General features: G+C 40.4%; 1 protein-coding gene across 1 annotated transcript in view; it reads left to right on the top strand.

Moving 5' to 3' along the window:
* LOC126418899 (aminopeptidase N) overlaps positions 1–15107 on the top strand; it is a 310305-nt gene that overhangs the window by 61946 nt on the left and 233252 nt on the right. The window contains exon 4 of the mRNA XM_050085916.1: positions 6180–6338. Coding sequence (XP_049941873.1) covers positions 6180–6338 — 159 coding nt within the window. The remainder of the gene's footprint in view (positions 1–6179; positions 6339–15107) is intronic.

Raw genomic sequence — 15107 nt, 5'->3', positions numbered from 1 at the left:
TGAGGCACCTGAAGGTGCAAATTTAATTTGCCAAACCGGCCATGTTCTCGAATAAAGAATTCTAACAGTCGTAGCGGTCTTGTTGATTCAAATCAAAGAGTTCCCTCCATCGTTACCAGCTGGGACGTGAAGCCATACCAGATGAATCCTCACACCATGACGCCAAAAGTAACACCGCTGCTCCTCTCTCAAGCCCTGGAAGATCAGCATTTTTCCCCAGGTTGCCTCTGTACAGGCCGACGATGATCATCCCGTGTGCCGCAGAACAACGATTCATCGCTGAACACGGTGCGACGCCATTCATCAGTACTCCGTGCTTCCTGGTCCCGGTGCCATTCCAAACACAGCCGTTTGTGTTGTGGTGTTACCAGCAGTCTACGCGTGGGACGGTAATTCTCTAGTCCGGCTGCTTCTAGTCTCTGGCCGACGGTGCCGTATTAAAAGGAATATTGCAGGGAGTCCATTACATTTTCTAGGACGTCACGTGCAGATGCAAAGGGGTTACGACGTGCTCGGTGTGCATTACTGCGGTCCTCCCTGGTCAGATGTTGTCACCCGGAAGCTTCACGACGAACATGTTTGGCACCATGTTCCTATCCCGTCCAACATCGTACCACTACGACATCCGTATGCTCCACAAATTTGGATATTGTAAGATTAACCAGCCGGTCAAATGCAGATGCCCACTGAGGTCCTATTCAAACCCAGGTGCTGCTGACGCTGTCTCTGACGAGGACACAGGACCTCCGTATTCTTCACATCTGACGATGTTCAACCGTTTATACCCCCAACAAGATCTGGTAATAACACTAAACAAGAACATCAGTAATGCACTCTGTTGGCCGTTCAACCTGTCATGGAGAACTGCAACTTTAATCATTTACATACCCGCCGACGGAGTGTACTTGTATGAAGTTACATTGCCATCCGACCATGTCGTCGGGTTGCTTCACTTGTTTTGTAAAGCAGTGTACATTTTTTCTGGGATTTTGTGCTTCTCTTATTGTACACTATCATCTTTCTCAGTTTTCGCTATTCATTACGATACTCCCCAAATATTTATACAACCATACTGTTTACATCCGACAGCTGATAGGTGTTTAAAAATAGCCATGTTTCTGTACGTTCGCACGTTTCTTCGAGCTCTATAAGAGATCAAATGTGCTTGTATTTACGAACAAGCGATGCGCTCGGCAGAATTGTATTTGTGAGTTACCCTTACGTACTGCAAATTTTCGTCGCACGCCGTTTCACGCCGCAGGCCACAACAGTCTATCGGTTTTCAGGTGGCCATTAATCAGGCGACCGTCCGCTCTGCCAAGGCAATTTTCTGCGTTAATGGAGCGACGGGCAAATGAGCAGCCTAGGGCATTTTCTACCTGCAAATGGGATAACGGCCCACCAGTTTCCGATAGCCGACGGCAACGCCAGCTTCTAGTACAGCAAAACGGCGATTCGTATTTGGGGCTCGAAAAAGCTCCAAGGAGGTGGAAAAATGTCACGCAACGTACATCTTTTATTATTTAAAGTAGTGTCCGTTAGTATAGCCTTTACAAGACGCATGAGGCTCCAACGAAAAATGTTTTTTCATTCTATCTAAAATTATTGATATCTCTTAATTTATTTTCTTTCGCGAGAGACTTCAGCTGACCCTTTTAATCTCGAGACGTACTATGAACGAGGAGTAATTACTTTTAAGGATAGTTGAACATACCGGTAAACACTTTATAATTCAGCTTTATACTGTAGGGAAAAAAAGATTTCTTCGTTCGACCTGAAGACAAGAAAAAGCTTTCTGCCACATTGGGAAGATCAAAGATAAAAAACAAAACAACTAATGAAGTGGGAGGTCATGAAAGACAATTTTGTATAAGACAGAGATTGCGTTTACCATTTCGATTGTTGCAGCTGTATGTAGAAAATGACGTGACGCAATCAAACGGCCACGAAAACGCGTAATAATAAATGTTCAAATGTGTGTGAATTCCTTAGGGACCAAACTGCTTAGGTCATAGGTCCCTAGACTTACACACTACTTAAACTAACTTATGCTAAGAACAACACAAACACGCATGCCCGAGAGAGGACTCGAACCTACTGCGGGAGTGGCCACGTAGTAACAAGAAAATACTTTACTCCTATTACGAAAATAAGAACAGAAGAGATTACAGTGGTGCACAAGTTCTTTAACACAAATATAATTAGGGACAAATGAAACTAATTGAAACAACTATCAGTTAAACATCAGAAATAACGAAGCTGTAATAAGAGAAATAGAAAAATAAAGTATTTTGAAAGTAGGAACGTACAAAATAGGTAAAAAAAGAAAGATTGTTGGTGAAGATGATGGTGGTGATGATAATGAGGAGCAGGAGGGTATGTTGGTTTCGGCACGAGACAGTCACTTCTTTAAGCGCCCTTTCATCAAGAACTGGTACACAACAGTTCTCTAAAAACCATATTCATGTACACCCACACCCACACACACACACACACACACACACACACACACACACACACACACACAGAGAGAGAGAGAGAGAGAGAGAGAGAGAGAGAGAGAGAGAGAGAGAGAGAAGTAGAGAAGCGCGGAAATAATGCATATTTAAAGTCATTTCCAAAATATTCTGTAAAAAATAAATATTTAATGTTAAGAGCTAAAGTAATGCAACTGACTGATAATTCTGTCTGCGTGGTCACTGGACTAAAAAAGGATAAGCCAGCCACTGTGAAGGATTAAGCAGGAGTCCAGACGCTGCACAAAATTTTAAAAGTTCTACAACAGGCGTCTGGGCATCAGCTGAAATAGAGGGCGCGCCCGTACTTAAACTTGCTTCTGCTCACTCTGCAAAATGTAAAATTGTATCTTATAAAATGTGACATACAGTGGTTTGCAGACCACATGCACCATTGTCTGGGATGTTCCCATCCCCACAACCACCACCGCAAAAAATTTATAAGCGAATAGAAGAAGAGAATTTTCTCCATCTTCCTGCTTCAATCAAAGATTAGCCGAAAACTGAGGAAACAATGTGAATTCAAACTCTAGCTCTGCAAGTAAGAGAATTTTAGCCACTGGAAATACATGAGAAAATAGATAGGGGAATTTTGAAATCTGTCTAGATTGATGCTAAATATTTTAAGGAACCCAGAATTGTGTGTAAGAAGAGTTAACCTAGGAGAAGCAAGAGATTTACGGAAAACTCAATAGAAGGAAAGACGGAGAGGATCGAGGGACATGCATTAAGTCACCCAAGACTCGGTGGTTATTTTGACACTTGAGGAATCAATAAAGGATTCATGTTTCATACAACAAGAGAGGTCGGACTATATAGCTAAGTTTATTTGTTATTTTGGTTATATCAGATAGGCCAATATGAAGAAATCAGTACTGGATACGATAATTTGAAGGGAATGTCAAACAAGTCCACTTACTGAAACATAGAAGTAAAATAAGTATTAGTTCTTAGCAAAAGGTGAACAAGTTCCGTGTGCTTTCCATTCCTAATAATATGAAATATACGGGTATTGGAATCACATTGCAAGACCAGTGTTAAAGTACATACAATACCAGCTTTTTTTTTTTTTTAATATTGTTCCACACATCGCCTTCGATATTTCTCACGAGAATTTTACCGCTGCGTCAATTTGCACACGAGTGACGTGCCTACTGATTAATTCGCATAGATGGCAGGATGGAGTTCTGTGAACTGCCGACTACGCGTTTCGTCCGCTTTGAAGTAAGAAACAGTCACGTATGAGTAGATCCACCACTGTTCATGTGTGCGTTGTGTGCTGCATAACCGTAAGGCGCTACTGCAAACGTGGTGTGCTCTCTCCACGAACACAAAAATAAGATTTTCATCACAATTTCCATATGTAATTACTCTGACCTATTGTTTGTTATAACCATTATAGGGATCGAGCCGGGAGACTTAACACACTATTTCATGTGTTTGTTTTCACAGAGTTTCTGTCGCGAAGATTACTTCACCCAGAGTATAAAGCGTTCGAGTTTACTATGTAACTTTGGTAGTTCGAGAAAAATCCTGTTGGGGTCAGTAGCCGAACTCTGAAGTGGATTGTCGGGGAGAGATGTAAAAATCCCCGCGTGAGAGAGAGAAATTACAGAGTGACAGACGATCTTAATGTATTCCCGCAAATACTTTCGCTCTCGGGTAAAGTTGCTATATGGAGATTACTTAGTTCACGAGAACCTTCTTCTGGACTATAAATCTGGGAGATCATTCTTGCCCAACCATAAACGGCCGTGCCGGTCGCTGTGGAGGAGCGGTTCTAGGCGCTTCAGTCTGGAACCGCGCTGCTGCTACGGTCGCAGGTTCGAATCCTGCCTCGGGCATGGATGTGTGTGATGTCCTTAGGTTAGTTAGGTTTAAGTAGTTCTAAGTTCTAGGGGACTGATGACCTCAGAAGTTAAGTTCCATAGTGCTCAGAGCCAGCCATAAGCGGCAGTAGTAGTAATGAGTCGTCTTTGAGATTGTTTCGCATGATTGTGCCGGTTTACGTAGGATCTTTGTACTCTGTTTCCTGGGCTTGCCGCCGGGTTCAGCATGTCGTATTTTGGATTTGATAACGTTATTGGTGGAGGGTGGCCTCATGCCCGTCCCCTCGGCAGCCAGTTTACATAGGATAAAAGGTTGAAAATGCATTCAGATTAAGAATGCATCAACAGACATAGAGTCATTCAATTATACTACACGTTTTTGTCCATTTCAAGAGCTTCTGATTGTACACAGGAGGGTGGTACTTATTTTTCAGCTGCCTAAATTCAGGCTCTTAAATTGCTACATTCAACTAAGAAACTGAGTAGAATTTAGGTCAGTCAAGCAAATGCAAGAGGACCATGAAGTTCTGTTGTTTTCTCGAGTAATGTGATATATTAATATAATATTTTCAGTTGTTTCATTTGCAATCAGTATAGACATTACTAGTGAATAGTAAACGTGGTTCCCATTAATTCATTCTGCAAACAACAGCAACCTTCATACTATGGCAATACTTGCAATACTTGCAGCAAGGTGAGGTAGTTTGCACTTTTTACTACTGGTCTTTATGAAGTTGCTGATAGGTACAATGTCAGTGATAGAAATGGGGTTTACATTCACAGCCAAATCTTTTGGGTATGATACTGAAAAACTGGTATTAAGTTGTATTTTTTTTCAAAGCCCCAGATTCTTGATTACAGTTAACCTTAACAACCGCCAAGAATTAGTGCTACGCTGGGATGGAAACTAGCTGGAATTACATCGACCCACACAAGCAGCAGTTTCCCGGATGGATGCATCACATTCTCTCATGCCAATAATGCGCCCTCTTTCAATCTCGCTGGTTTGACTTTACGATTCGCGCATACGCCTGCGAGGCGTCATGCACGTCTGCTCAAGTCACTGTGATCCATTACATTCGGATTGTAGCGACAGCGCGAGCCGCTAGCAGGTTTTACCGGTAAGTGCTGTTGCACCACGATATCGTTGTTGACCTCGAACCCACCGATCGACATTTTACAAACGCTAATATTTTCTACAGAACATACTAATTTACATGTCCTGTGAATATGAACGTTCTATCTTTAGTAGTTCAATATATTTTGTTTTTTTCTGAACATTAGTGTATTTTCTGAAATGTTTCTATCTCTTTTGATGACTGGGATGGCGTAGTGGTTAAGACACTGGACTCTGGTTCGACAGTAGTTATACGATATTTTACATGCAGCAGGCTTCCTTTATTTGAAATTTGTGGTAAGGCCTTATGGGACCAAACTGCTCAAGTCATCGGTCCCTAAGCTTACGCGCTACTTAATCTAACTTAAACTAACTTTCGCTAAGGACAACATACACACCCATACCCGACAGAGGACTCGAACCTATGACGGGGTTAGCCGCCCGTACCTTGACAAGACGCCTCAGACCGCGGAGCTACCCCGCGTGGCAGTCTTCCTTCCTTCTTGTCTGCGTGATGTATTGATTCTCTCTCTCTCTCTCTCTCTCTCTCTCTCTCTCCCTCCTTCCCTGACTTTGACATCGGCGATACGTTTAACTACATTCTTCCTGCCTGATACTTCCCTTCCAGCTCTCTGTCCTGAGGCAACGAGGATCCGCCACTAGAGAGGGTTGCCTTCCTTGCTTAGCTAACTAGAGTGTGTTGCTGTGGCCTTGCAGGTGGATCGCGACGACGCAGTTCCAACCGACGGACGCTCGGCGGGCCTTCCCCTGCTTCGATGAGCCAGCGCTCAAGGCGACCTTCTCCATCCGGCTGGCCAGGCCTGCCAACGCCACGAGCATCTCCAACATGCCCCGCGTCGGACAACCCACGCCCGTGTGAGTACCTGCCTCAAGCCACTTTCTAACCGTGCTGCCCCTCTGTATTTTTACTCAAATGTTTGAGCGGTGCAAAATCTAGACTCCTTAGAAATTAAGCAATGAAATTTTGTTTGATTTTTCTTAACCAAACGAAGAATGTATAACGGACAAATGGATATTATCTTGGCAAGCGCAACGCCTAGTTTTACAAAAATATATTTAATCACTTGAAAGTAATCAGAGTAATTATCAAAAACTTAATTAGAAATTTGAGGGAAAATTGCGAGATGGACACTTTTGTACGAATTTTCACGTACACTCCTGACATCGTCAGCGAGACGGTGATCTGTAATACAATAAACACCGAATCAATTTTCAACTTCCAAGATCGCTAAAATCATTTATTCATATAGGTAATCGGTTTCGGCAATTCTCTGTTGCCATGTTTCGGATGATGTAAACATGGATCCGAGGATTTCAATACAGAATCTCCGAAACCGGTTATCTACATGAATACATAATTTTAGCGATCTTGACAGTAAAAAATTTGTTCAGTGTTCGAATTTTCACAGCCAAACGAAGATTCACAGACGGGCAAATGGGATATCAAACTGATTAGCGTGATTTTTGTTTTTGAAAAGAAAGTTTTAAATGCTTGAAAGGAATTAGGGAAACTCAATAAACTTAATTAGTGATTTGACAGAAAATTTTTGGACGTATTTTCATAGTCTAGCAAAGAACGGAAAATGGACAAAGGCCTATTTTTGGAAAAAGAGATTTAATTGCTGAAATGTAATCAAGGAAAGTAAGAAAGACGGAATTAGTTATTTGGGAAAAAATTATTGACCTCAGTTTCATAGTCAAACGAAGACTAGGAAACGGACAAATGGGGTATCGAATTGACAAGCGAATGTTCTAGTTTTGCAACGAAAGATTTAATTACTTGCGAGTGATAAGGGTAATTCAGAAAAACTTTATTTGTGATTTGGGAGAAAAATTGGCCTGAAATTTCATAGTCAAAGAAAGAATGGAAAATGGACATACTGGGTATCAAATTGATCAATATAAGGTCTAGTTTAGCAAAAATGCATTTAATTACTTGAAAGTAATCAGAGTAATTAAGAAAAACTTGAATACTGATTTGAGGAAGACTTTTTATCCGTATTTTCATAGCCAAATGAAGAGTTGGAACTAGAAATGCAGTATCAAACCGACCACTGTCAAGTGCACATTTTCAAAGAAAAATTTAATTGAAACTTCCTCACAGATTAGAACTGTGTGCCGAACCGAGACTGGAACTCAGGACCTTTGCCTTTCGCGGGCAACTGCTCTACCATCTGAGCTACGCAATCACGACTCACTACCCGCCATCACAGCTGCAATTCTGCCAGTACCTCGTCTCCTACCTTCCAAACTTTACAGAAACACTTCTGCGAACATTGGAGAACTAGCACTCCTGGAAGAAAGGATATTGCGGAGACATGGCTTAGCTGCAGCTTGGAGGATGTTTCTAGAATGAGATTTTCACTCTGCAGCGGAGTGTGCGCTGATATGAACTTCCTGGTAGATTAAAACTGAGAGCTGGGCCGATACTCAAACTCGGGACCTTTGCCTTTCACGGGCAAGTGCTCTACCATCTGAGCTACCCAAACATGACTCACGAACAGCCCTCACAGCTTCAATTCTGCCAGTACCTCGTCTCCTACCTTCCAAACTTCACAGAAGCTCTTCTGCGAACCTTGGAGAACTGCATTCCTGGAAGAAAGGATATTGCGCAGACATGGCTTAGCCACAGCCTGGGGGATGTTTCCAGAATGGAAAAATTTAATTGGTTGAAAGTAACGAGGGTAATTAACAAAAACGTAATTATACATCTCGAGGAAAATTGAAATACTTCAAGAACAGCTGCTGCTAGCTACTTAATTGAAGTGTGAAAAAGTTAATCTCTTGAAGGCCTAGCTATTTTTCGAATAAAAGGTCACATTCGTGTATAAGTTGTGGAATGTATTTTTTCATGCTGAAACAACAAAATAAATGTGACTGTAAGGATAAATTGAAACTTCTCTACATTCTCTTGATCTACATATTCTTAATAACGAATAAAACGTACCAAATAAAGAAAAATTTTGAAAATAAAAAAAATAACAAACAATCAAATGTTTTGTAAGAAGATAGATTAGACAAACACCTGACAAGCCTTTGAATGATGTTCGAAATCATTTACAGCAAATGGGGTACGTCAAATTTTTCTGTGATCTATTTCATTTCTTACTCTTAGACAAGTTGTTTCGTAAAACATTTGCCAGTTTTTCCATTTTTCTAATTTATTTATTCCACTAAGGGCATCTCTGACTCACATGAATAGTTGCAAAGATATTTCCCACGAACTTAATTCCATCATTATTCCAAGATCCTCTCGGTGCAGTTGCTTGGCTCCTGTTCTTGCATGAAGGCTGTGCTGATTCTTCAGGCGTTCTCGTTGATCGAGCACTGGGGGCTTTTCTTCTTCGCGATCTTGTATTGTGTCGATCTAAAACAAACGAAAATAAGTACATTAGTATTCTGGAAGGACAAGCATTTCTCCATCTGCAATTGTGGCCACCCACTGCCCTTCTAGGCTTACCGCAGAAGTTACCGACGAAGTACCTAAATATCTCCGGCAGGTATGTCGGTATTCGGGCTACCAGATGCAATCCCGCGGCCGGGATATCTCGAGGATGATGCAAGTTTGAAAGCACGAATTTTTACCACGTGTAGGCTGTCGATATGTGTATCGATCGCGTTCGTACCTTAATTGCTGCACGGAGTACGTATCGAAGTTCCGAGTAACCCGCGAAGAAGTTGCATACAAAGCTGTAACGGTGCTGCTGTTTGTGATGAAATGGCTTCAACAGCAGACCATGTTGAAATAAATTTTGAAAACCCTGTTTAGTTTGTAAATATCAACTGACTTTTTTAATTCATGAGTCATTTGTTGTTATATTACTTTGTTATAAAGATGTAGTAACATTTAATCTGATCGTGTCTTATTTTCTTCTCCTACAACAACTTAACAGCCTGTACTTCATTAAGTACCCCACTGTGCCTTATTCAGGATCCATGGTTTTAATGATGTCCATTTGATGCTGTATCTTTCCTACCCTCTAAAAAAACCTAAATGTTTAATGTAGAGTTCTAATTATAGATTTCATTTTCCTCAAAATTAGAAGGAGAAGTTTTGCAAATCATATAAGATTTAGAGCATGAAACGTTACTTTTACAATGGATATTTATTTAGAAGATTTCAAGGGTGATTTTCATTGTTACTCATGTTTTTCTGTTCAGGTGTCCTAGTTTCATTGCTTTTTTGGGATAATGAACAATTCTTTAGCAATTTCAGTTGGTTAACTTTTTGAAATAAAAATAACCGACACACTACTACTGCTAACTTTTCTTCAAGTATTCTTTCCATCTACCTGTAAATTTAACACAATTGACTCACACATGTACTGCCATTAATAGCTAACATGAACCAACTGACAACTAACCATTTTTGCCCAAAAATGGCCGTTGTGCAGGAAAGTAGCAATTCATAGCGATAAAAACGTTATAAGCTTCAGTACTTTTATGAATTTATAATGACAAATTACTCGATCAAAAAACCTGCATGTAACAGTATGTTTGGTAATAACGAGGAAAATGTTTTACACCGTTTGTTTTCTTATATAATTTTTTGTGCAAAATATCTTATAATGTGAATTGTGAACAATTACTTCTAAAATATGCATCTTTCTACTAAAACCTTAATTATTTTGAGTACTAACTTTTATGTAAGTTCCAATTCGAATGTAATTTTTTTCATTCCAGAAGTTACTTTGTACACTGTATTACATACCACCTAAAACGATCTTGATTTTTCTATATTGACTTTCTAGAACTTTTTAAACGATAATTTCATACAAAAACAGATGTGTTTTTAAGTTTAACAGTCACGTTTTAACTGAATATAAGCTCATAAATGCATTATACCAGAATATTGAGATACTTAATTTTTAAATGATGTGGTGTCTTTATCGTTAATACAGATACAATCCTCAGTTATTCCAAATACATAACATTAAGCAATGAATAATTCATGTGAAATGTAGTCACACAAAGTCTGATACAGCGTATCGACTAATGCACTAATAAACTTGTAATTCATACTTGTATGCGAAATACATGACTTTTTCCTTACAATGACTAACTCTTAATAAGTTACAGAAGCAAAAATTAAGAAACATAATTTCTCCATTTCTCCCCTAACAGAGAGATTATTTAACTTTCTTGTAGTGTAGAGAGAATTTCCCTGAGAGACAAAATTAAAAATACAGAGGGTGCCGATCCTTAAGTGAAATTTAATTGATACGCCTATTTTATATGTAAATTTAGCTATACACAGTTCTGTTCAAATGGCTCTGAGCACTATAGGACTTAACATCTGAGGTCATCAGTTCCCTAGAACCTAGAACTACTTAAACCTAATTAACCTAAGGACATCACACACATCCATGCCCGAGGCAGGATTCGAACCTGCGACCGTAGCGGTCGCGCGGTTCCAGACTCAAGCGCCTAGAACCGCTCGGCCACAACGGCCAGCCACAGTTCTGTCAGCAACTAGTGGTTTCAGGTGTATATTGTACATCTGAAGAATCTTATGGGCTCCCAGCCGAATTGAGTACATTATTAAATTTAGAGCAAGAGCTCAGATGGAAACCCAGTTCTAAGCAAAGAAGGGAGTGTCGTAGGGCCGTTGCTATTCACAATATACATAAATGACCCTGTGGATGACATTGGAAGTTCACTGAGGCTTTTTGCGGACGATGCTGTGGTATATCGAGAGGCTGTAATATTGGAAAATTGTACTGAAATGCAGGAGGATCTGCAGCGAATGGCAATTGAATCTCAATGTAGACAAATGTAATGTGTTTTGCGAATACATAGAAAGATAGATCCCTTATCATTTAGCTACAATATAGCAGGTGAGCAACTGGAAGCAGTTAATTCCATAAATTATCTGGGAGTACGCATTAGGAGTGATTTAAAATGGAATGATCACATACAGTTGATCGTTGGTAAAGCAGATGCCAGACTGAGATACATTGGAAGAATCCTAAGGAAATGCAATCCGAAAACAAAGGAAGTAGGTTACAGTACGCTTGTTCGCCCACTGCTTGAATACTGCTCAGCAGTGTGGGATCCGTACCAGATAGGGTTGATAGAAGAGATAGAGAAGATCCAACGGAGAGCAGCGCGCTTCGTTACAGGAACATTTAGTAATCGCGAAAGCGTTACGGGGATGATAGATAAACCCCAGTGGAAGACTTTGCAGGAGAGACGCTCAGTAGCTCGGTACGGGCTTTTGTTAAAGTTTCGAGAACATACCTTCACCGAAGAGTCAAGCAGTATATTGCTCCCTCCTACGTATATCTCGCGAAGAGACCATGAGGATAAAATCAGAGAGATTAGAGCCCTCACAGAAGCATACCGACAATCCTTCTTTCCACGAACAATACGAGACTGGAATAGAAAGGAGATCCGATACAGGTACTCAAGGTACCCTCCGCCACACATCGTCAGGTGGCTTGCGGAGTATGGATGTAGATGTAGATGTAGAAAGAAAGGTGTAAGGAGTATATAGAGGGTCTATACAGGGGCGATATTCTTGAGGACAATATTATGGAAATGGAAGAGGAGGTAGATGAAGATGAAATGGGAGATACGATACTGCGTGAAGAGTTTGACAGAGCACTGAAAGAAGGCCCTGGGAATAGACAACATTCCATTAGAACTACTGTCAGCCTTGGGAGAGCCAGTCCTGACAAAACTCTACCATCTGGTGAGCAAGATGTATGAGACAGGCGAAATTCCCTCAGACTTCAAGAAGTATATAATAATTCCAATCACAAAGAAAGCAGGTGTTGACAGGTGTGAAAATTACCGAACTATCAGTTTAATAAGTCACAGCTGCAAAATACTAACGCGAATTCTTTACAGGTGAATGGAAAAACTGGTAGAAGCCGACCGCGGGGAAGATCAGTTTGGATTCCGTAGAAATGTTGGAACACGTGAGGCAAAACTGACCCTACGACTTATCTTAGAAGCTAGATTAAGAAAAGGCAAACCTACGTTTCTAGCATTTATAGAGATAAAGAAAGCTTTTGATAATGTTGACTGGAATACTCTCTTTCAAATTCTGAAGTTGGCAGGAGTAAAATACAGGGAACGAAAGGCTATTTACAATTTGTACAGAAAACAGGTGGCAGTTATAAGAGTCGAGGGACATGAAAGGGAAGCAGTGGATGGGAAGGGAGTGAGACAGGGTTGTAGCCTCTCCCCGATGTTATTCAATCTGTATATTGAGCAAGCAGTAAAGGAAACAAAAGAAAAGTTCGGGGTAGGTATTAAAATCCATGGAGAAGAAATAAAAACTTTGAGGTTCGCCGATGACATTGTAATTCTGTCAGAGACAGCAAAGGACTTGGAAGAGCAGTTGAACGGAATGGACAGTGTCTTGAAAGGAGGGTATAAGACGAACATCAACAAAAGCAAAACGAGGATAATGGAATGTAGTCGAATTAAGTCGGGTGATGCTGCGGGTATTAGATTAGGAAATGAGACACTTAAAGTAGTAAAGGAGTTTTGCTATTAGGGGAGCAAAATAACTGCAGATGGTCGAAGTAGAGAGGATATAAAATGTAGACTGGCAATGGAAAGGAAAGCGTTTCTGAAGAAGAGAAATTTGTTAACATCGAGTATTGATTTAAGTGTCAGAAAGTCGTTTCTGAAAGTATTTGTATGGAGTGTAGCCATGAATGGAAGTGAAACGTGGACGATAAATAGTTTAGACAAGAAGAGAATAGAAGCTTTCGAAATGTGGTGCTACAGAAGAATGCTGAAGATTAGATGGGTAGATCACATAACTAATGAGGAGGTATTGAATAGAATTGGGGAGAAGAGGAGTTTGTGGCACAACTTGACTAGAAGAAGGGATCGGTTGGTAGGACATGTTCTGTGGCATCCAGGGATCACCAATTTAGTATTGGAGGGCAGGGTGGAGGGAAAAAATCGTAGAGGGAGACCAAGAGGTGAATACACTAAGCAGATTCAGAAGGATGTAGGTTGCAGTAGGTACTGGGAGATGAAGAAGCTTGCACAGGATAGAGTAGCATGGAGAGCTGCATCAAACCAGTGTCAGGACTGAAGACCACAACAACAACGTTAAATTTAGGGATAGTTTTAGCGTGATAATTCCTGGGGGAGTGACTGTTTTTGAATGATGTGCTTACTGATGATGCATTTTGCCTAGCAATGTTCACAGTCAATAACTACAGACGCTTTCTCAGTGCTACAGAAAGGGTGGTGAAGTAGTATTATAATGTACTCTCTTCTGGAGGACCAGGGTTGTGTGTTCAATTTCCTGCCTGCTTTTCCGTAAATCAGTTCAGGCTACAGCTGCGTTCTACCAAAACTACGGTTTGGTAGTTTTGGTAAAGTACATAAATGATATACTAAATTCTAGCGTTACCAGTAGTATTGGTAGCGTTGGTAAGGAACGAAACCTAAACGAATGTCTAACAGAGGAACTGGGAACTGATGGCTTTCGTCGTTAGTCCTCTGAATATTTTATATCCTTACAGAATGTAAATTGCATTTTACAAATAACAAAAATTGCTTGGTCGCTTAACTGCTGCGTTTTTATGAAACAAAAGGAATTAGTTTTGATGCAAGTACAGTTTACATGCGCAAACATTAAAATCTGTGTAATTATTATTGTTATTAATTTCTACACTCATCTATAACGCTCTTCGACATGACCAAAAGTAAGTCTCCTGTTATTAATGACAAATATAAAGGCTGTTTATGAATAAGAGAAACATTTTATATGGGCTCGATGACGTATTGGAACAGCATGTGATATATTTTTGTTTTACGTCTGTTTTTGATAAAATCGTGTTTTCTAACGGTATTTGATATATCTATGTTCTTTTTTTTATTTTGCTACAGCATCCCTCTGTTTTACATTGCAAATCATAAACTTTCGTGTAAAACCTGAATTAAAGTTGACAATTTCAATTTTTCCATAAATACTATTTATTTTTAACTAAGTGGAACTACGTGGAACAAAATTGTTCCGTTGTTAGCATGACCTTTCATATGCTGACGGAAACAAATCGCAGCACAGAAACACAATTAAAGTAGAGTAGTAGAATTTAGGAAATACATTTGTCTAGGTAACACATTTAAGTAATTAACTTTGAAAGATCACAGGTTAACGAAGTGCGAGATAGGCGATTGCAAATTTGAAATACAGGTACATTAATAACCAGTGTAACCGCCGGAATGTTAAATGCGGGCATGTAAACACGCATGCATTGTGCTGTACAGGCCAGACGTCACTTTGTTGGATGTAGTTACTCGCCTGTCCCACTTGGTCGGTCAATGTAGCCTAATGCTTTTTATGGACGACGCTCGAGTCACCGTCCGAAGATGTTCTCGACTGGAGACAGATCTGGTGATCGAGTAGGCCGAGGCAACATGGCGACACCCTGTAGAGCATGTTGGGCTGCAACAGCGATATCTGGGCGAGCGTTATCCTGTTCGAAAACACCCCCTGGGTTGCTGTTCATGAATGGCAGCACAGTAGGTCGAATCACCAGACCAATGTACAAATTTGCAACCAGAGTTCTTGGAATAACAATGAGAGTGTTTCTCCTGTCATACGAAATCGCACCCCAGACTATAGGTGTAGGTCCAGTGTTTCTAGCA

Source organism: Schistocerca serialis, chromosome 9, assembly GCF_023864345.2.
Source record: "Schistocerca serialis cubense isolate TAMUIC-IGC-003099 chromosome 9, iqSchSeri2.2, whole genome shotgun sequence".
Taxonomy (NCBI): domain Eukaryota; kingdom Metazoa; phylum Arthropoda; class Insecta; order Orthoptera; family Acrididae; genus Schistocerca; species Schistocerca serialis.
This window is presented reverse-complemented; position numbering and strand designations above follow the sequence as displayed.